We start from the raw sequence: 21,266 nt of genomic DNA, 5'->3' as shown, positions 1-21,266 counted from the left end.
AGACCAAATGCTGCTTTTAACATATTCTGCTATGACCCAGCCCCTCTTCACCCTAAGCAGATGCAGAGGAGAAAACTGATTAACTGTGAGTTCTTGCTGCTGGAGAAGTCTGAACTTCAGAGTAGCTATTAACCGCAGATCCTACGGACCTCAGCAAAATGGTGCTTTCCTTTCCTTGTAAAATCAGGTGCATGTTTAAGTGAGACAAAGACGGCGCGGTCCTGCAGGACGAGCAGGACCCCATGGGCACGGGGCTTTGGGAGCTGCTCCCTGCTGGGGAGCAGCGCGTGGCATCGCGCCGGAGGCTGCTGCTGCAACGTGCTGGTGATCCGCTGCCTGAACGGCAGCCAGGGGACCCTCTCTCCTTTCTAATACGCAATAATTTCTAAAACGCATTTCATTCTCTGTCGTGGAAATACGTGCAAATGGTGCTCGATTTTAAGTGGCTTTGTGGGTGTTCCCGAATTGCTGCTGGGTAAAATCCTTCAGCGGCTGCAAACTGTGAAAGTTTGGGGTCTGAGGTTCACCGTGCTGGCATAGCGGAGCTCCCGTTGCATCCCAGCTTTTCCACTGGAAAAGAGAAGCTCCTCTCCCCCTGCAGCGATTTGGGCATTCACATTAAGTCCGATGGATGAGGTCTGGTTGATTTATGGGCTGGCTGAATGTCTCTTTGTGGATGTGGACCCAGCCATCTGCTGCCGGAGCTCCTCTCCGGGCCTTCCCAGGGGGAAGTGTTATTGCTGGGGACAGTTTTTGCACTAGGATAGTGTGGTCCAAGCCTGGGAACTGGTCTCACCAGCTTTGTCTGCTGGGATGAAGGTTGGAGTAGCAGAATTTACCACAAATTGGGTTCAAGGGAAACGGTCCCCGTTTCCTACCTCCCATCATCGCTGTCTTAGTGTTAACTGTTGAACAGAGAGGATGTTAAGAGGAAAAAGGGCAACATCTTGGAAAGTCCATTCATGGGTGAGCAACTGGGGTGGGAGAGAACATCCCGCAAAGGGGACGTGGTGATATGAGAGGGTACTCAGCTCCGAGGCTGCAGGCAGTCCCATATCGAGAGGCGATGCTGACAGCTGGGTTGCTGGTGCTTCTGATTCGGGCAGATTCATACAAAGTGTGTTTATTCCCCCTTAGCTAGCCCCTCAGGAGAGGAACTGCACGGGTGAGCTGCTTGGGCACGGGGCAGAGCAATGCCCTTGGCTCTACCCCATAGGGGAAGGGATGGGGACCACCCAGCCAGGGGCGTCGCAGATTTTCTCGGAATAACCCACGCTGTTGGAAAAGACAGACACGTTTAAGTCTAGGAGCTCCTTGGCACATTTTATTTGTCTTTGAGACTTCTGTTGATCTCTGTGCTAATGTTGCAAGAGAAGGACCTATAGTGACTAAAATCTCAGCGTGTCTTTGCTGAATGATAATAGCTCAATTAGAGCCAGTCATTAGGTAGATATGGCTAAGGTCATCTTCTCTACGTACTTTACTTGGACGTTTTCTTGCTAGGTCCTCCTATAACTCTTTGCAGTCAGCTTAAAATTTTTGGCTTCTCAGCAAACATTTCCATTAGAAGCAAGCTGCCCGGCCAAGGTCCCAGAACAACACCACGGTGTCCCGGCAGTAACCTCTCCCCACCGTGAAAAGGAGAACTCCAAGCCTTTGGTTTCTCCTGCTGCTACTCTGTGAAGCACTTTCTTTCTTATCTCATGCTGCTTTTATTTCTTTCACAGCCCTTAGGTGGCAAAACTCTCGTGAAGTGCAGGTATGTGATCATGTTTTCTGGCTGCTTCAGAGGGTATGAATGGGTTACAAACTTTGACTTCTTTCTGCAAAAGCCCCTGTTGCCTTCTCAGGTTTGTTAATTGCATCCCAAAGTATCCACATTTACCTGCTCTTTATTGCATTTCCTACAGATTTTCCAGTACAGAAGCCAGACCGAGTGGATCACAGCTCTCAAGCTTGCTCATGATGTCAAATTTGGTGTTTCCCATCTGCTGGAGACAAACGCTGTTCATAATTCAGCCCTGTCATACCTGAATGTCTTTACAACCCTTGGGCCAGTGACATCTCACCCCAGCAATCTGCTCTGCTCTCAATTAACCTGTTTATTTTAAAATCTCTGCTGCTGACAGTGGTATTTAAGGAGTTCCCCAGCCCCAGCCCTGACCAAGACAGCTTTGTTCTGGGAGCCTCCAGACCCCGTCCCAATGCAGAGGCTTCACTGAGCTGAGCCACCGTGGTTTTATCCCTTTTTATCCCTATTTCTTTCACCCTTGCACTGTGGGCTGTCCCCAGCCTGTCCCTGATGTATTTTTCTGCGCATTTCTATGCCTTTGGCAAATCGTTCTGTAACATCATTTTTTCTTGTCTGATTGTGGTTTTGTATTCACCAGTGTTTATGCTGTATTCCCTCTTCCTCATTTAGATGTAGCCTTTTGATGACTGCCTTTTGGCCTCCTAACAGCCTTCTTCACTCTGCTTAGCTACTCTGCTTTTTAAAAACCCTTTAGGGTCTTTACTAAAGAGTTATGTGTTAGGCACGAGCCTGTAACACATTCTTAAGGTGCCACCATGATACTTGAAATCATTCTATCCTTTCAGCTCTTCCATTTTATTTTTGATGTCATTGCCCTTTCTAAATCTTAGGTGCTACTGTAAATTAAAATCAAGCGAGCAATTAAGACGTTACCAGGTCCAAAGCATACAAATGTCTTCCCAAATATTGTAAAGAAATGCAAATCTGCTTCAGTCTGGCTTGGGCACCAAACCCCGCGTGCAAAGCAGAGAACTGGAAGGGTCCTGGTGCTGTGCTAAGCCCAGCAGCACATTCTTACCAGCCATCGCCCCAAAGGCTGAACACAGACCTGGCCCTGCAGGAGCACTGGGCTGGTGATGGAAACCTGTGCCCCTGTTTATTGCCAGAGCCGATCCCTAATCCAAGGAGGTTCACGTGCAACGTGAGCCACACGTATGGTGGGAGGGCTATTGATGTCTTTCAATACTTTATATTTCAAGCTCGTTCCCTAAGCCCCGATTCATGAAAGCACTGAACTACTTACTCCGAGTCCAGCACATCTGTAAGTACTTTGCTGAATTAGAGCCTTATTAATCTTCCTGTATTTAAAATAACTTTTTACTACATTTTAAAAACAAACGGGCACGCACTATTTCACCGTGTCTAGGATTTTTTCGGACACTGATTTTAATGCTCTCCTGGCTTTGCTGGATAGCCCTCCTGCAAGCTGCTGCCCTGGCCAAGCAGCTGCTCGCAATAAAGCCGGGAACGAGCTGCCTCTCGCAAGGAAGGGGCTCAAAGTCATCAGCAATTCTTACTTCAGGGGATGCTCCCTAAAAAGCTGCCCCGAGAAGCTACGTGGAGCCATCCCAAATGCGAGAGCACAAGACAATTCGAGCTTAAAAATAATTGAATGCAGCTGGAGGTACATTTCTCCATTATTTCAATGGATTTGGGGAAAAATGCCAGCTACGGTTTGTTTGCTACAGTGGCGAAAAGGAATTTTTGGAGCTGTAGGAAGCGCTGGTGCTGGTGTTGGTGCAGGACATGGAGCCGTGCAGTGTATGGCAAAGCAGCTCCCTGCCCCTGTCTCCACCTCGTTGCTCTCATTAGAAAATTAAAAGCAGGTTTCCAGTGCTGGGAGCAGTAGGTCCTTGGGAGCTGCAATGAGAAAAACAGCTCTTTAGGAAGAAAGGCCCTTTAACAACTTGTGGGGCTGGGGCTGCGCCTCCCCTCTCCATTTTTCAGCCTAAAATAACCAAACGGTTATTGTGGGACTGCCAAACGAAGAGGCTGTTACTGCCGCTCACCCCTCGCTGCATCGTAAGTCACTGTCAGAACAACAGACAGTCGCATTTCCAAGGGAAAAAAACCTGCATTAACCCAGAGCCCAGGGGTTATCCCACCGAATACACCTCCCTGAAGCCTGCTCAGCTCTTTTTCTCAGCCCTGCAGTTGTCTTTTCTTTTTTTTCAGCAACGCAAACCGTCTATTTTCTTCATTCATTGTGTTGCGATAGCACTCACGAACCTCCCTGTGCAAGGCTCTGTCCATTTTGGCCTCTTCTCCAAAGAGCGCACAATGTAAGAAAATGAGAAAGAAGGAAACAGGCAAAAACAGATCTTCAAGGTCCTTCCTCATCCTCTATCCCCGTAGGGGATGGGGGGCAAGGGGGCAGCAGAAAATGCTGTAAATCCAGCTGGACAGTGGGACTTTGGGCTTACAGGAAGTCTGAAACTGTTTCGGAGCGCTCCTTGGAAGACAATTTCAGTTTGTTTATGCCTCGTGAAAGCAAAGCTAACACGAAGGTCTTGCGTTCGGGGGGAGAAAGGGAAGGGCTTGAAGAGGATGCAGCCAGGAGGATTGTTTTTCACACTGTTTTCCAAGCTGTATTTGTTTTCTTTGACAGTGACTTACGGCCCGGCTTTCTTTTCTATTTTGTTAGGGCAATAAAGAAGATAAATCTGTAATAATTCAGCTCTCTGTCTTTAATAAAACCTTGTCTTCTTCGCACAGCCCCTGGGAAGATCTCCATCCTGCAGCCCTGCAAGATTGGCTGGATTTTTCCATTTCACCTCTTCACCAGAAATGGCAGAAAAATAGCATTACCAGGAAAATTAATAGCTAAATACAATTTCAGCCAGGGGAATGCTCCCGGCAGGAGGAGCCGGGCTCGCTCCCCAGCCCACGGCTCCGGCCAGGGAAGATTTCCAACGAGGGCCACAAGCAGCAGCGAGGCCGTTGAAATTACTTCTCTTTGTCCTCAAACGGGGTGCAGAGACCTCGATTTAGGGCCGGTGGGAATTCCCATCCTCCACAGGCATCGCGTTTGGGGCTAATTTTGTGGGTTTTCTCCTTGGTTGGGAACTGAAGGAAAGCGAACGGTGGGCGTGCGTGGGGGCTGCTTGGTGAGCAGCGCAGGGTGGCGAGCCCTTGGGTGTCACTACACAAAATTTAGGGGTTTTTTTTTTGCACCCTGCTGCCTTTTTGGCCCTGTTTTGTGCTGCACAAGGCCTGGTGATGGCGCGACACGGGAGCATGGCCGGCCTGCTCGCTGAGGGACCTGAGGGCAGCGACGGGACGGCCTGAGGTGCCTGGGGCTGGGACCTATGGATCTGGTGGTCTGGGGCTGTGGGCTGTGCAGGATCCTGTCCCTGAGGGGATCCTGGCCCATGGGGGATCCTGGGATCACAGGGGATCTGCACCCGGGGGGGATCCCAACCCATGGGGGATCCACACACACGGGTGCTCCCAGCCCTGGGATCAGCTCAGCCACAAGCGGCATCGTGGCCGCTGCAATTACTTCTCTTTGTCCTCAAACGGGGTGCGGAGACCTCGATTTAGGGCCGGTGGGAATTCCCGTCCTCCACAGGCATCGTTTTGGGGATAATTTTGTGGGGTTTCTCCTTGGTTGGGAACTGAAGGGAACTGAACGATGGCTGTGTGTGGGGGCTGCTTGGTGAGCAGCGCAGGGTGGCGAGCCCTTGGGTGTCACTACACAAAATTTAGGGTTTTTTTTTGCTCCCCGGTGCCTTTTTAGCCCAGTTTTGTGCTGCACGAGGCCTGGTGATGGTGTGACACGGGAGCACGGCCGGCCTGCTCGCTGAGAGACCTGAGGGCAGCGACGGGATGGCCTGAGGTGCCTGGGGCTGGGACCTATGGATCTGGTGATCTGGGGGCTTTGGTTGTGAGGATCCTGTCCCTGAGGGGATCGAGTCCCACGCAGGATCCTCGGATCAGAGGGGATCTAACACCCCCCCCCCCCCCCCCCCAGTGCGCGGCCCCTTTAAGAGCAGCCCCATCCCCTTTACTCTATGTTTACATAACACACACCGCCCGTACCACCACCGCTCCCGGCTGGGGGGGGGGGGGGGGGGGAGGACGGGGACCAGCGCCTCCTTCAAACCCCGCCCCCTCAGCGGGCGGCGAGCAGCCGGCCGCTTCGCCCCTCCCACTCACCCGCACTTGGTACGCCCCGCGGGCGCTCCTCCCGCTCCCCCCGCCCCCCCCCCCCCCCTCCCGGGGTGTAGTGGCCGTCGCCGGGCGGCCGCGGGCGCAGAGCGGGCTGGGACCGGCCCCGGCGGGAGGGGGAGCGAGGAGGAGGAGGAGGAGGAGGAGGAGGAAGGGGAGGAAGAAGGGGGCGAGACCTCGCGGCGCCCCCATGTTCTCCCCCAGCCAGGAGGAGCACTGCGCCCCCAACAAGGAGCCCGTCAAGTACGGGGAGCTGGTGGTGCTGGGGTGAGCTGCGGAGGGGGCGGGGGGGGGGGGGGGCGGGGGGGGGGGGGGGCTGGGGGCAGCCCGTGCTTCTTCATCCCTCCCTCATCATCCTCGTCCCGCGGCCGCTTCACCCCCCCCCCTTTTTCTTAATTATTTTTAAAATTTTTTTATTTATTTATTTTTTTTTCCCTTTTTCCCTTCGCCGGTCTCCGTGCGGGATGATGGGGGGGGGGTTGGTTTTGGGGTTGGGGGGGGTGGTGGTTTTTGGGAGGAGGGATGTTTTTGGGTTCGGGGGGGGAGATGGTTTTGGGGTCAGGGAAGGTGGTTTTGGGGTCGGGGGAATGGAAATGCTAAGGTTTCCTGCCGGGGCGCCCCGTGCGAAGCCTTGTTCAGCCTCCCCCAGGACCCGTGCCGGAGCCGCTGGGAGGTCACGGAAAACCCTAAATTTTTCGGTCGTTCGGGCTTTATTTATTTATTTATTTATTTTTTTTGTGGTCGTCGTTGTGCTCGAGGGGTGCCCTCCCGAGCTGGGCTCGCCTCTGCGGAGCGGCTGCTGGGGTGGCAGGGGGCTGGGAGGCGTGCGGCCAGCCCCGCGCCTTCCTCCCTTGGGGGATGCTGAACGCTCCTCGCGGGGGTATAGGGTCAGGATACAGGTACCGGGGAGCAACATGCAGCTGCCAGCAAGGACGTGCAACGCCCGGCGCTCCAAAGGCTCAAATTTAAGTAACTTGACTGGGGAAGGACGTCTGCGTCAAACTAGATCCGATAAAGGAACGATCTCGCCGTAATAATTGTGAAAATGGAGGGTACCCTCAGCTGGGCAACGCCGCCGCCAACCATAAAGTCACGGTGTAACGTTGAATCTGTAATTGCATATCTGTCATTACATCGGGGCGCGTAGATTGGTGTTGTGCTGCAGAGGCTTTTCGTGCGCAGCTGGAAGCGTTTTCCTTTCTGTTGCTTTACTATTTTTAGGCGCCGTTGAAAGTACAGAAGTATGAGATGTTTTGGCTCCGGTCTCACCATAGCGAAGTGCGGCGTGCTTTTTTTTTTTTTCCTTTCATATGGAAATGCATCGATCTCGGCTTATCGGTGCTGCCCAAGGTCTTGATCTTCGCTGCAGTGTGTTGAAGCACGCCAATAAAATTTAAATAAACTTCCTATCGCCGAGCGTAGTTGTTATTTGCCTGTCAGCTGTTCCGTAAAGCTACCGAGGTTACATTGCCTGGGTATTACACGTACTAAAAAGAAAAAGCGCACAAATCTTCTCGTCCTTGTAGTAGGGAGCCTGCGAGCTGGCAGCTGAGTGTGTCTGTGGTCGGTCCGTCTGCGTAGCCTGCAACGGGACGCGGTAAGGCACCGGCTGGCACGGTGCACTGACGTGGTGCGCTCCGTGGAGGTGATGTAGGAAGAGGTGGACGTGACGGGGGCGATCCAGGGAGCGCAGGAACTTCGGTAATTACACTTGGATGGGTGTGTTAAGGGCCGTTTCGCACTTTCGGGGTTGATTGCCACGTTTCCAATCGGATGTTTTAAATGCGATCGGTAGCGCCATAAATAAGACAGACTTGTTCGTTTTTTTTTTTTTTCTTTGGTGACTCAACATTTGTGGCTGGGAATTCTTGGAACAGCTTAAGCATCTGTTCTGTAGCATTTAAAAAAATATATATAAATACCTGTTTTGTATTTCAAAATCTTCCAATCTGGAGTTCAGTGTAGATAAGGCAGTATAAATCTGCTCTGCTCGTCAAAGTAAGGCTGAGACCCATCAACTGCAAAAGCCTGGCATTGCAGCTCTTGTCGTAACTGCTTGATTTAAATTGATGGGACGACCTCACAGCTAATTTGACCAAAAAAAAAAAAAGTTGTTTTGATACCTTGGGGTGTTTAAAAAAAAAAAGGCATTGGTTGTGATGCTGATGAATAACTTCTTGAGCTGTAAGACCTTTACGCTGGGGGGGGGGAAATGATGATGAACAAAGAAGTTGACCGACCTGGCAAACTGCTGGGAGCTCTGTTTTTAAGATGATAAAACTTTCCCTTCGTCTTCTGAACCTACTCTGCCTTTAATATTAAAGTAGGATGCTTCGATGCTTGGCATAAACATCAAGGGGAAGGTGTCCCCGGGTGGGTCTCCCACCACGACCACGTTGTCTCGTGGTGGTTGTGATCCTGTCTGCGCGTTGCGGAGGGTAAAGGCAAAGGTGTCTGCAGTTGGTCGCGGCAGCTAGGGTGCTTCTAATCATTTCTCCCGGTAGCCCGTGACGTGCTTTCTGTAAGTGCTGTGGTAGTTCGTGTTTGGTTAAGGTTTTGCTGAGGTTTACATAATCAATGCTGTCGCGGACGAACCCAGTTTATATAAATCAAGCCAGGCGGGTCAAGATGGCTGGTAGAGAAGAGATCATCTGGCTGTGTACATCTGCTCGTAGCATCATCGGTTCACAAAAGGCTGTGGATTTCTTGGTGAAGTAGAAACACTTGTAGTCTCTTTTTCTTTTTTTTTTTTTTTTTTTAGAGCATTATCTGAAGTCCCTTTGAAGTAATATTCCATTACATGTTTGCTGGGACGTGGGGCTGGGGGATTTGGGAAGGAGATGCTGAACGCAGGGTGTCGTGGTGTTAGGGGATTGACCAGGCACACCAAACAGGGACTTGGAACGGGTCAAGGTTTGGCTCTGGGCTGGACAAAACCAAGCGGCCCCCTCAAGATGCCTGTCCTGAGGCCCGTGGCTGTGGTTGCCTGGCTCTGGCAGTGGGGGCACAGCGTTCACTGATGGGGTCGGTGGGTGCTGCTGTGAGACCTCTGGCTTGGGACTATGTAAGCACGTACCTTAGGCCGTGCGTGCACCTTTTGCAGGGTTCTCCAGTGTTTGATGGTGTCGGTGGGCAGCTGTGACCTCTCAGATGAGCGGTGTGGTTAGTGGTGTCAGCTGAATGAGGAGCACCAGACGCACGTCTTAGTGGCCGAGTTCTCTCGCAATGAAAGATTTGGGCCCTGACATTACGTGAGCTGCGTTTGGTGTCCTGCCACCAGTTCTAGGGGTTTCTGATAGGTATGTGCGTGCAGGTGTAATATTTCTTACTACCAAACGCTCCTGTTGGCTATTCGTTAGCAAGGAAGTGCAGCACGTTGAGGAAAACGTTCTTACAGACTTCGTGGATTTTGCAGTATCCAATCTTACTTTATCTTGCTAAACAAGAATAAGGGCTGCCACTCAGTCTTGCTACGGTGGTCACTTTGAAATCCTTGTCAACATTTTACATATAACTTTTCCACGGGCAGCCATTACAGTAAATGAATGAGTGAACTTGCTGACTGTGTTGCCCAAAGAGCTGCTGTGAGTTGTTCTGCAGCTTCGTTTGGTGTGGACCATTGGATATCCTTGGACAAACAGGCTGCAGCTCTGCTTCAGGTTAACCTTTCTCAAAACTAAAATTCTGCTCTATGTTTACAGTGATAAATCGATCATAACCTTTGGGAAGTTGTCCTGATTGATGGACTGCTTCGTACTTTGAGCAATTTAGACTTGAAACGTGCCTTTGTGTTAATGTGAAGGGACCTTCATTTTTAGACTCCTCTTTCTCGCACAGCCTTTTTCTGACTGATCAGAGTTCCTCCTTAATCACTACCTTCTTGATGAGCTAAATAAAGTTCTTTAAGTGTTTCCTACTTTCAAGTACGTTTCCAGTTGTTAAATTATCTGTTTGGCTTTTCTTAGAACTCCTTTTGTTAATCTTCCCGACCTGCACAGCGAGAGAAGCTGCTGCGAGGTGCCAGCAATGCTGTCGGATGCAGGAGCAGTGTGCTCTCTGCTCGTCCTTGGTGTCCGTCTCCTTGTGTTTACGGTGAAGGCAGAGGCAGGGCTGGTCCTGGCTGCGGTGCTGTGCTCGGGGCTTACGCTGCACTTGCATGGATTTGCTGCTGGATGCGAGCCCGAGGCTTTGTTTCGTGATTCTGTAATTTTCTTCGCAGTGCTGTGTATGTATATTAGTGGAACTGCTTAGGTACCCGGGGTTCTGCTTTTGAACCTTATTTTAACTTTTGAACCTTATTTTTAAAATGCACTTCAGGCTTCATTTAAAGGACAGTATAGTAAAGTATAGTAGCCACCCGTTAAATGTGTTCAAGGTCATGATTCTCCCAGGGAATCATTTGCTTCAACAGTCATATCTGGAAGGCTGCTGTTCTGGAGAAACTGATGCATATATATGTGTGTGGGGGGGTATTTGATATTGGTGGTGGTTTCTTGGACACCTTTAAGCTTCTATTCTGTTAGATCTTAGGTGCTACATATTGAGAATGTGATCAGTGCCAGCTCAGAGCTTGTGGGTAGATTAATCAAACACCAGAAATATTGTGTCTGAATAGAACATTAACTGCGGGGTAGGAAAAAATAGCAGGAGAGGTTATAGCTGAGGAAAGATTGGTGGATTTTTTTCAATGAAAGCTTGTGTATGAAGGCTGGGTAGAGCAAAGGTTCTGCTTCATTTACACTGAGAAAGAAAACACATCCGAGTCGGTTCTCTGTGACTATCATATTCCTTGGAGTACTTCTGACTTTCTCAGACTTGTAGGAGTGCAGATCTGTGTTCAGCTGTTGGCTGCATTCACAGCATCCTGATCCCGATGTAAAATCGGAGAGCAGGAATCTCAAACTCGGGAAGTTAAGATCTATGTAAGTTGAAGCAAATCGGAGCATCAAACATCTGTGAGTTTCATGCTTGTTGTGGAGGGAGGAAAAAAAAAGAGGAAACTGGGTGCATTTGGGAAGTTAAGCTGTAATCCCTCTGGCATGTACAGGCAGTAGGTCACATGTAGAAGACTATTTATTTATTTTTTTTTAAATAGGGAAAACAGGCTGTTTACTCCGAGTAAACAAGTATGATGAATGTAAGGCTTTGTTGCCTCTGCCTGATGCACTTCCCGTGTAGAGCCAAATAACTGCTCCTTTCCCCCCTTGGCACAACCAGGGGTTCATAGTTTCCATTTTCAACTGGAATTTATAAATGAGTAGATGCTATGAAAGTCCACTTGGCTCTACTTAAAAATGTGCCTGTAAAACTAGGAATGACTTTCTAGGCTATTAAGATTTTTTTTTGGTTTGTTTTGTTGCTGAAAGCAGCATCTTGTTGAAGCTATTTCATGCTCCATCTTAACAGCAGGCTGTTCTTCAACTGTGATTACAAGGTTGCTTGAGAACAGATTTTTCCTAAGAAGTCAGGAACTTTTTATTATCCAGTTCAAACTAAATTATGGCTGTTTTATACTCATTGATTATCGAATTAATGCTGCCCTTTAACTTGCTTAATTCTTGTTCGTTAGTAGTGATAGCACACATCAGCTTGATGCTTTGGGAAGATGCAGCCTTCTTTCCCTGTGCTCCAGGCTGCATGAATGGAGCGTGGCACTGAGCCTGAGCCAACACGCCTTGCTGAAGGTAGGGTTTATCAGTGCAGAATGCCAGCAGAAGTAGTCTTACAGCTGTTTGCAAAACACCTGTAGGCAAAAAGATGGTAAGGTGGGCTGAACCAGCCCTTGCCTTGTGTCATTTTTTTTCTTTCTGGTGTTGCCACACGTGTTTTTGGTTCTGAATTTGCCTCCTATCTGTGACTAGTATGGGTACAAAGCCTAGTCTTGTAAAGGAGACACCTCTGTCACGTTGTACAGTTGGCAGTACGACCTCACATTTAGTAGGAGTGCTGCTGGTGTCACCTGGGGTTGTTTGGTTATTCTGCACTGTCCTACACGTGGCTCTCTTACTGGTCAGCAAGGAGAGGGAAATTGGGGAGGATTCAGTCTGAGTGCCCAGCTTCACGCAGAAACTCTTGTTGGCTTCCAGGTGTACTTTGTGCTGTCCGATAACCCGAAATCTCATTTCCGTTGAGGATAATTTTTATTTTATCAAGAAATTTGCTTGGTGTTTGCTCTCGCTCCCTTCCAAGGTCAGCAGTGAAAAGCTCACGTGAGGTTTGTCCCAAGCCTAGATGTTGAGCAACAGGAAGAGGGATGCAAGCCTTTCCAGAAAGACTTGGAAGACAAAGCTACTCACTCTGTTTTTTTTTAAACACTTAATTCAGTAAGTGGTGGTCTCATGCCGTTCACTTCTATCACCTGCATGTGCTAATGCTGTATTGGAGGGGTTCCTCTTTTTCTTTCAGCTGACTTATTCCCCTTTGGACAAGGAGCTGTTCAGAATTTTATACTTCCCTTTAAGTAGAGGCTAGGATATTCCATCAGTTCTTTCTCTCTAAAATCTCTACTAGTCCTGGGTTATTTCTGCTGAAGCTCCTTTTATTCTTTTAGCAGGGAAGAGTCTGGCCACTCTGAATTAGATGAAAGGTTGTTTCCATGCCTACGTAAATGTGTGCCGCTTGTACCAGGGCTCCTTTCTCCTGTTTACTATTTAACAGGTCTTTGCTTTAGTGAGGTGTGAAACTCTTCTTTAGTTGGTAGCTACTTGTCAGTTCTTGCAGAGGAGCGACAATTCTCCTTTTATTAGTAAGATAAATATTATTTATTCTCACGTTTTAGACAGCTACTGGTAGAGCTTTACGCAGTTTATTACTGGGTCTGGAGATCATCATGTCCTTCAGATACTTTGGGGGGGGAACCAATTTGTAACTTCTCTGGCAAGCTGTAAGTAACTGGGATTAGACTTTTATAATCCTATTACTCAGTGGCCTGGGACAGGCCTCATTCCTCACACCAAGCAAGGGCAGGAGGGGCTTCCAGAGCCACAGGTGAGCGTGCTGGGCAGGATGATAGCCGGAGCAGTGCTGTCCAGCTCTGGCACCCCATCATATGTCCTCCCTGGGTGATCAGATGTGCCCCATGTGTGATATCCCTTGTACATTTAGCCTTGTAGTGTGGCCACACGTGCGAGTACTCTCACTGGGTCTCTGTACTGTTGATGTCTGTATAATTGGCAAGTTTCTGGTTGTGTGATTTAGAAACAAAAAGACCAGCAGAGGGAAGGGTGGCAGGCACAAAGCTATCTGTGGGGTTTTATTCATATCACAATGGGCACCATAGCTCAGGGGGTTCAGCAGGAAGAGTCGCCTATCTTTTGGGGTTTGGCTAGCTCTTTCAAAATAAATGTCTTTCCTACAGCCCCTGCCACAAACAGCACTGGTTGACTAGAACTGATAACGGAGTGTAAGGTGCAAGGAAGTCTTTATAGGAAATCTTTGCATAGGAAAGCTTCAACAGCAGTAGTAGCAACATTCAGAGTGTTTGAAAGCTTGATACCGAAGGGCTGGGTGGCCTGAGAATAAGGGGGTTTTAGTACAGTTGGGTTATGAGTGGTGTGTCATGGAGGTGGCACTGGACTTGTATTGGCTGGGTGCAGCTTTTTTCTTTTTCTGATTAGTACAACTTCTGTGCCTAGTTATAAGGCCCTTCTGGGCAGGATGGGCAAGTATTGACTGTTTGCACATAAGGTTTGTTCAGTTCTTCCAGGGCTCGACTATAAAGTCCCGTGAGGTCAGCCAGAAGCGTGTGTGCTGCTGCTTTATAGGGTCAGTTATTAGGTCAGGATGAAGAAAGAACAATTCGCCTGAAAACTTTCCTGTTTCACAACAGAAGGGCTCTAAAGATGAAATAGATTATAAACAGTTGTGAAAGTGGGTACAGGCAACATTTACTATGCTTTATTTATTTATTTTTATTAAAAACAAAGTAGTTTTGAGCTGAGCTTGATTAGGCATGATGTGAAGGTGCTGACTGTTGAGGACCTGTTGGGCACGCTTCTCTTGATAGCAGCTTGTTCCACTGGTAGGCAGGGAAACCGAGCAAGCCCTGTCTTGTGCTGCTGGAAGGGATTTATTTTTAGCTGATTTTTCCCTATTTAATAATATCATCTTTAATATAGGGCTTAAGTACACTGTATATCCTGACCTAATACTCATCTGCTATATCTTATTGCTTATGTTATCTACAACATAGCTACATGTCTGACTGTAGCAGTTAATTGTGTTAAGTAGAGACAAAAGCAGTCATTTGCATGGTGAGACAAATCCCTAAAATGTCAATTCATTGTGCTGCCTTCCCAAAGGAGTGGGGACAGGCAAGAAAACACAGATAGCTGACAGTGTGTTAAAAAGGAGAAGGCCTAAAAGCATTAGTCTTCTTGAGTACTGTAATGCTAACTAATCTCTGTTGCGAAATTCTCCTTTCCTCCTTGCATCCAATGAATTGAGGACAAAGGAGAAACGTTGGCGTCATCTTTCTCTGGTTGATAAACAACACTTTTTAGAAGGCAGTCATGTCCAAGTGTAACGATGTGGTTAGTAGGATTTCAAATTACTCCTCACCTTGAAGTACATATGGTGTCTTCATTTTAGGATCTAGTAAGTTGATAAATTGTCACGAAGGAACTTTATTCTCCAAACTTGATGGCTTTGGTAATGCTTAAACAGGTAAGCTTCAAACTCACGAGGTACATCCTCGTAGGGCATATAAATGTCATGGACAAAGACAAAGTGATACTGACTGTGAAGACAATTAGTCACTGCATGAAAATAAACTAAAATTGAAGCATCTAAAAGCTTAAATCTCCTTTTGCATATTCCAAATAAACTGGAGACCAAATGTGCAAGCTCTCTAGCACGTGCCTTTAGGAAGAGTGAAAGAAATGTTTAGTCTAGACACAGAAGTTAATGGGCTGAAACTTTGATATAAGCACAGCTGTAGTTCTTCACATGGAGCAGCACGACTTTATTTTGATTGTTGCTGTCTGATCTAGTAACGGCGTGGTTGTAGTCTTTGAAACAGAAGTAGTGTGCGTGTGCTTCTTTCGTAGGAAAGACCGGACTGCTGAAAGATGCCGAGAGTCGTACAGTTCCCACACATCCTGTGGCAGGGTTCTGCCCATCTCTATAGATCACCATGTATTTTAATGGAACATGAACTAATAAATCAAAATGTTCTTCCATTTGGCTGTTCTTCCAACTCACCTTCCTCCTAGTCCGCACTTGACCTCTGAGAGCAGACGGCTGTGAAACCCAATACCTGGGTTCAAAAATCTCTTTGGCTTTGGAGGGGAATATTTTGGAGCAGTTATGGTTCATTATCTTGTAGTAATTGTCCTCACCTTCCTGCTAACAGACATGTAAGACGTTGTTTGAATTACTTTCTGGATCTTAACGCTCGCTGGAATAGTTTCCTGGCGCATCAGGGAGTGAGTTGTGAATTCACAAGTTTCGTGTGCGGCCTCTTGTCACGGCCTGTGGCCAGAGGAGGTTGCTGGGCCTTGCTGCGTGGCTGTCCCCGCTGGTAGAGCAGCGCTGGGGACAGGATTTGATCACAAGCGTTTGTTAATCCGATTCTGCCACAAGACTTCATTAAATGGGCTGTCAGTGCCTCAGAGGCTTTTGGCAAAAAGTACCAGCAAATGAAACCAGTTGATCTTAGGGCCAATCTAAGAGGAGGCAAGTGTTGGCTGGTATGAGCAGCTGAGTGCCTTCCTCCATCAGAGCTAAATCTGGAGACAGAAGTTTGGCAATAGCCAAACAGATCGGTTTTGCGTGGCTTTCTTGCTCCTCTTTTGTCTTTAGCTGGTCTTCACCAGATTAACAAGAAGCCATTGACCAGGGTGAGACTTCCCTTAGGTAGGGTGTCTGGATGAAGCTGCTGGGGTACAGACTGCAAGCTGCTCTTTTGTTGTTTTTTTTTTTCGGATGTGTGCCGTGTTTGCCATCAACTCCGAAAGGATTTTTTCAAGTAACTATTTTTGGTATTGAGCCCCTGCACCCGTTAAAAGACTCTGACAGAGCTTTCCCAAAAGCACTCTAAATGTGTTCCTTCTTTTCAGTCTGAGAGGTAATTAAGCCTTTCTTTGCTGTATTTTCACAATCTGCTTGCTGTCAGAGCAGAAGAGCCTTAACTTCTGACTTCTGTTTTATGCCTTACTTTCAGTGTTTGAATACAAAATACTGTTGTTATATTGCTGGCTCAGCCTTGCCTTATCTCCTCGGTTGCACAATCACATTTCCAGCTGTAATGCTTGCATTAAAACTAGATATATAGCCTTCAAGTTGTGAGTTTACAGTGTGCAGAGGCGGGTGTAATATAGCAAATACCTTTCCATGTAAAGATTCAGGAAGACTACAAAATATAAAGTACAGTTCCTTCTGTAAGTAAAGCTAGGGTTTAAGCGATTAGCAGGGTCTATGTCAAGCCCGAGGTACCCTCCTAGTTTATTATGTGCGATGTGACTTTAAATTCAATGCAGGAATTGGCTTCTGATCATATATTATGACTTTGCACCTTAGACTTCTTGGAGAAAACTGGTTTATATTAAAGCTTTGCCTACTGGAAATCTCTCAGCATAGAGAGAACAACTGTAAAGCAATACTCTGTTAAAGAGTAAGCGGATCTTTCTATGGCAAAAATGATTTGTTCTTTCTCCTCTGGGCATTTTGTAGCCAGTGCAGGCAGGAAGGAAGGAACTGGATTTGGGGTTGGCTGGATTCCAGCTGCAGGCTCTATTCAGACCCCAGCCAGCGAGAATATGGGCTGGTTTGTAAGTTTTGGGCAGGGATGGCAGTGTGAGAAGGAACAGCCATCTCAGTTTTGTGAGCTGACGAAACTTGCTGTGAGCGTGTCAGGTGGTAAAAGCGTGATGCTTTGTGCTGCGTGGAGTTAGCGAAATGCATTAAAGATCAGTTTGTCATGCGTAAGTCAAGGGAGCAAAGCAGTTGGGTGAAATGAATAAATGAGTGGTAGGCGCACACACGATGCTTTTTAATATCCAGAAAATAAGTGTATTCATTTGTAAAAGTAACAGCTTGTTCATTAGAACCAGATATGCTAAGTGACTTTATGCTTTTCCCCCCAGCCCCTGTTGCCACCATTCTTACTTGTGCATGAAGTAGGCGGATTTGATGTAAGTGACTGGAAGTAGTCTCGTTTGCTTAAGTGAAGGTCATTTCCCACCTATATTCACGGTTAACTTAATATAAAGAGTGGTGTGGTTAGGGATAACGTGAAAATCTAAACTTTCTTTTTTTTACTTCTCCTGCTCCTAGGTGTTAAGTATGCTCTTGCTGTTTTTTGGACAAAGGGGTGTTTTGGTTATGCACAGGCCTATGCACAGTGTGGCATCATAAAATACACTAGTCATAGCTGTTGTCAAAAAAAAAAAAGGTATAGCATGTTGCACTTGACGGGATCACTTTAGTTTTTTATTTTTCTGTTGTTTTCTTTTTTTTGTTTGCTTTCGGGCTGGGGAGGGGGGAAAGTCCAGATGCTGACTTCAGATGTGCAGCTTGTTTTGGAATAAATTAAGCCTTCGTAAAGTGTAGAGAAATTCTGTGTAGGTGCCTATTTCAAACTGATCATTGTAACTGCTTGTAGCCTCTAGAACTGCTTAGGAGTATTAAAGTGGTGTGAGACAGCGTTCAAGGCTCTGATGCCACAGAGGGCAGGCGTGATGACCCAAACAGATGGAGTCAGATGTGAGGTAGCTGCTGCTCCCCCTGCATAGGCAGCCCCGCTGCTAGAGGACTCCACACCGCAATCTGCCGGCACTGCTGGCTCCCTGTTACAGTCATTTTCCATCTGCCTCTGATGAACACTGAGTGTTCATCCCTGGAAGAGGTAGTGGCAGGCGAGGCTGTAGTCTGTAACTGGAAATGAGGTATGTCATTGAACAGATTTTATTCTGAAGCCTCCCAACGCTGTTTGGGCTCTATTAAGGAGAGCCTGTAACATAAATCAGCCCCCTACGTCCCCCTCCTTCGTTAGACATCAGGGATTCATGTGCCCATGTTTGCCTCGCTGCTCAGGAAGAAGTTCAATTGGAGCTGTCACCGTAGTAGACAAGGAATCCAACTGCAAGACACGTTACCCAGAGGAAATCATGCTTTGCTGGCTCCTTGGCTTATGAAATTCCTTGTGTTTGACTGTTCTGTGTCGCTATCATTGCTTCACCTCTCCTCCTTGTAATATTTGTGGGATGTCAGCCTTGAGTGAATGGGCACGAGCGCAGGCATTTGTCGCTGCAGCTAACTGGTGTGAAGAGATCTGGGTGCCGAAGCGCTGTGATCCCTACGGGCAGCCTGGGCCATGCCATGAGGTCTGTCCCAGGTGGCTCCGAAGGAAAAACTCAGCATAGAAGGTATGTCTGTTATGTTGTATATGAAAGTCAGTGTAGTGCCTTCCGAGGGAAAATGTCCGTGGTAGCAAGTGGGTTACTAGAAAAGCCTTAAATAAGTGTTCTCAGTGAAATGCTCAGTGCAGAACCAAGATCTTGTGGTGATACGTGCTTTCGTTTTGGATCAGCTCATCTCTGCTTTTTCAGTGGAAAATGATATACTTCAAGAAAAACTGAGTGTCTTTTTTTCCTGGAAAATCAACCTTTTGGAGGCATTCTGAACACAGTTGGAAACTTTGGGAACTACAGATAATGTCCCGTGTTGCTCAGCAGCCTCATCCTCTTGCATCTTGTGCATGGGCTCAGCTCAGAGCCCAGATCGGTATTCTGTTACTCAGTGTAAACCTTACACTTTCTGCAGGGCAAAAGTTGGACTTTCTAAGTGCTTGTAAAACCGGCCAAAAGTCCCAAAGGAGAAGTTTGTTTGGGATCTGTCCAAATACGAATGTTTCTCTATCAGACTTCAGGCTTGTTATGTTGTAATGGGTGGTTCCAGGAGATGGACTTGAAGTTTTACAGACTTAAGATACAAAAAGAGGCTGAGATGCATTTCTGGACATCTTCCCTGTCTTCTACTAACTCACTTGGTGGTAAAGTGATGGCATCTCTCGCACAAGAGATTTCTACATAATGGAAGCAAACGCTGTAGCTCTTTCCTGTGTTTTTGATAGAGCATTGGGAGGAAAGTAAAACAGTAGTGGGAGAACTTTACAGACAGTCTTAGAGGTATAATGTCAAAATTTTGACAGGGTAGTAAAGGAGTATTTTTTTCTGTAATAAACATGCAATATGTTCAGGTGGGCAAGGCAGAAGAGGTAAAAATGTAGGTATCTGTCAAATGCTTACGTATGTACAAGTACATATAATCTGTAGAGGTGTGTATATCTATTTATACATCCTCATGTGCTGGCAGGGCAGTGGGATGTGGCATTTCTTAACAACATATACTCCTCTGGTCAGTTGGAAACAGCAGCTCATGGCCCAGGTACCCTTATGGAGGTTGACTGCAGGTATAAAAATTGGTGAGGGCAAAAGGGAATCTCTTGAGCCAGCTGTAATCGGTTACTTGATTTCTGTATCCTTGCACTAGATCTCTTCAGAAATGGTTTGCTGCGGAATCCACTTCCAACTGCAGTCTTGGGCTCATCAGCTTTGACTTCTCCAGCTGAATTTCCATTTGGCTTGCAAATGCTGCTTTAAGTCCTGTAATACTATTTGGGATTGTAGCCTGTACTTTGGGAAACGCTGCTTTAAACAGATCCTCTGTATTCTTGGTCTGGTTTGCTGTATAGTGCTCCCTTGCCTTTAAAATCAAAGAAATCGAGATAAATAAAGAAAAACATGTGGGGTGGTTTTTTTTTTAAAGCCGGTGAACAAAAATAGTAATAGTGTGCTGACTGTGTTTGTGGGTGTTGGCTAAGGAAAAGATTTCCAAAGGAAGAAAAAGAGAGAACTATATGTGGTTTTAACTTGTTTTCTGTTCTACAAACCATTGTGCCACTTGTGTGCATTACTTCGTATCAGTTGGAATGTATAAATGCAGGTTTTCTGAAACTTCACTTTGTAGAGCCTAACCAGAAATAGGCAGGCTGGATTAGCGCTGCAAATAAACTTAGTGAAAATTGTGGTCCTCCAAGAAACTTAGCCGCTGCAGAGCCTACAGCGTGGCTTTAGGGTTTCGATGGTGGCATCCGTGTATAAACAGTTTAGCATAGTTGGCTTGTGACCGCCCCAGCACGTGTCTTGCTGCATCACTGACAGCAGCGTGCCTTCCCATCCGAAGACACGAGCAGTCATGGACTGATCTGCAAGGAGCCGTGAGTGGGATTCTTCTGGAGATCAGAATCTGAGCTCCTAGAAATGAAAAACTTCAGGCATACATCACTTACGTGACTTTGATTCATTCTCAGTAAGTGTATGCAAATACGTTATGATTCCAAAATATTTATGGGGTTTGTCTTCTGAGATAAAGTGTCTGTAAAGGTTTGGTGTTTATTTGGTGTAACGTTTTGGGAAGTCCTCTTAAGGGAAGAAGAATCTCAAGAACTTTGCATTAAAGTGTAAGACTGAAAGACTTTGCAATTAGAAAGCTATATGGAATCAGAATTGTTTTCTCTGATCAGCAGTAAGCATCTAACAGCCGTGCAAAGTCTTTTCCTGGCTAGAGGTGACTGATTAACTTTGTTATAGATTATGATAAAAAGCAAACGCCCAAGGATGCTGTGAATTAGTAAGCTGTCAGGGTATTTTAATTCTGAAGAAGATACATTGAAGTCTAGCTCTCTGCACTACTGCACTGTTAATTTCTGCTCTATTAAGACTTGGGGTGGAAAAAAAAAATCATAGCTTCAGCTCTACAGCAATGCTTGCTTACCTCTGCTGAGGTTTTATCTTTATATCTACCTCATAAAATGCCTGTTCTTGGTTTGTATTGTTTGGAGAATACGAATTGGAAGTACAGACCCCTGGCAATAACACGGAATATTACATGCTGAACGTAACCATGGAATGAATCTCAGCTAAGTTGGCATGCCTGGTCCTACCAGGCGGTGGTGGAGAAGCCCTCTAAAAGGCATCCCATTGGGAAGCTTCCAGCCTGCGGATCTTGCTGGGTACTGGAAGGCAGAAAGGAAACTCCTTGGTTTTTCCCTTTACTTGCCTGCTCGGAGCAGGCCATGCGGTAGATTGCCTTGCCTTTGGCTGTGCCGCCCTGGCAGTCAGTGGTGATGCAGCACCGGCGATATCGAGGAAGGTGCTGTGTTATGAGAGGCTGTAACGTCTGCAAGTGCTATGCGGGAAGAAACCCAATTACTTATTTTTCTAGTCCTGAGGCAAACATTTGGGGATCTCTTAAGCAGCTGGGATTGCACAGGGAGCCGTGC

At 47.0% G+C, this 21,266-nt stretch overlaps 1 protein-coding gene across 2 annotated transcripts in view; it reads left to right on the top strand.

Annotated features, from left to right (window-relative positions):
• Positions 1-6,045: 6,045 nt before the first annotated feature.
• The window catches only part of PELI2 (pellino E3 ubiquitin protein ligase family member 2), a 76,313-nt gene continuing 61,092 nt past the window's right edge, over positions 6,046-21,266 (top strand). The window contains exon 1 of one of the 2 annotated variants that reach the window (XM_066998565.1): positions 6,046-6,226. In XM_066998565.1, the coding sequence (XP_066854666.1) occupies positions 6,174-6,226 (53 nt within the window). In that variant the 5' untranslated portion in view covers positions 6,046-6,173. Of the gene's footprint in view, positions 6,251-21,266 lie in introns of both variants that reach the window. The other variant, XM_048066096.2, reaches the window with a different exon arrangement.

Source organism: Anser cygnoides, chromosome 5 (assembly GCF_040182565.1).
Source record: "Anser cygnoides isolate HZ-2024a breed goose chromosome 5, Taihu_goose_T2T_genome, whole genome shotgun sequence".
Classification (NCBI taxonomy): domain Eukaryota; kingdom Metazoa; phylum Chordata; class Aves; order Anseriformes; family Anatidae; genus Anser; species Anser cygnoides.
The sequence above is the reverse complement of the archived record's forward strand: the minus strand, read 5'-3'. Positions and strand labels throughout refer to the sequence as shown.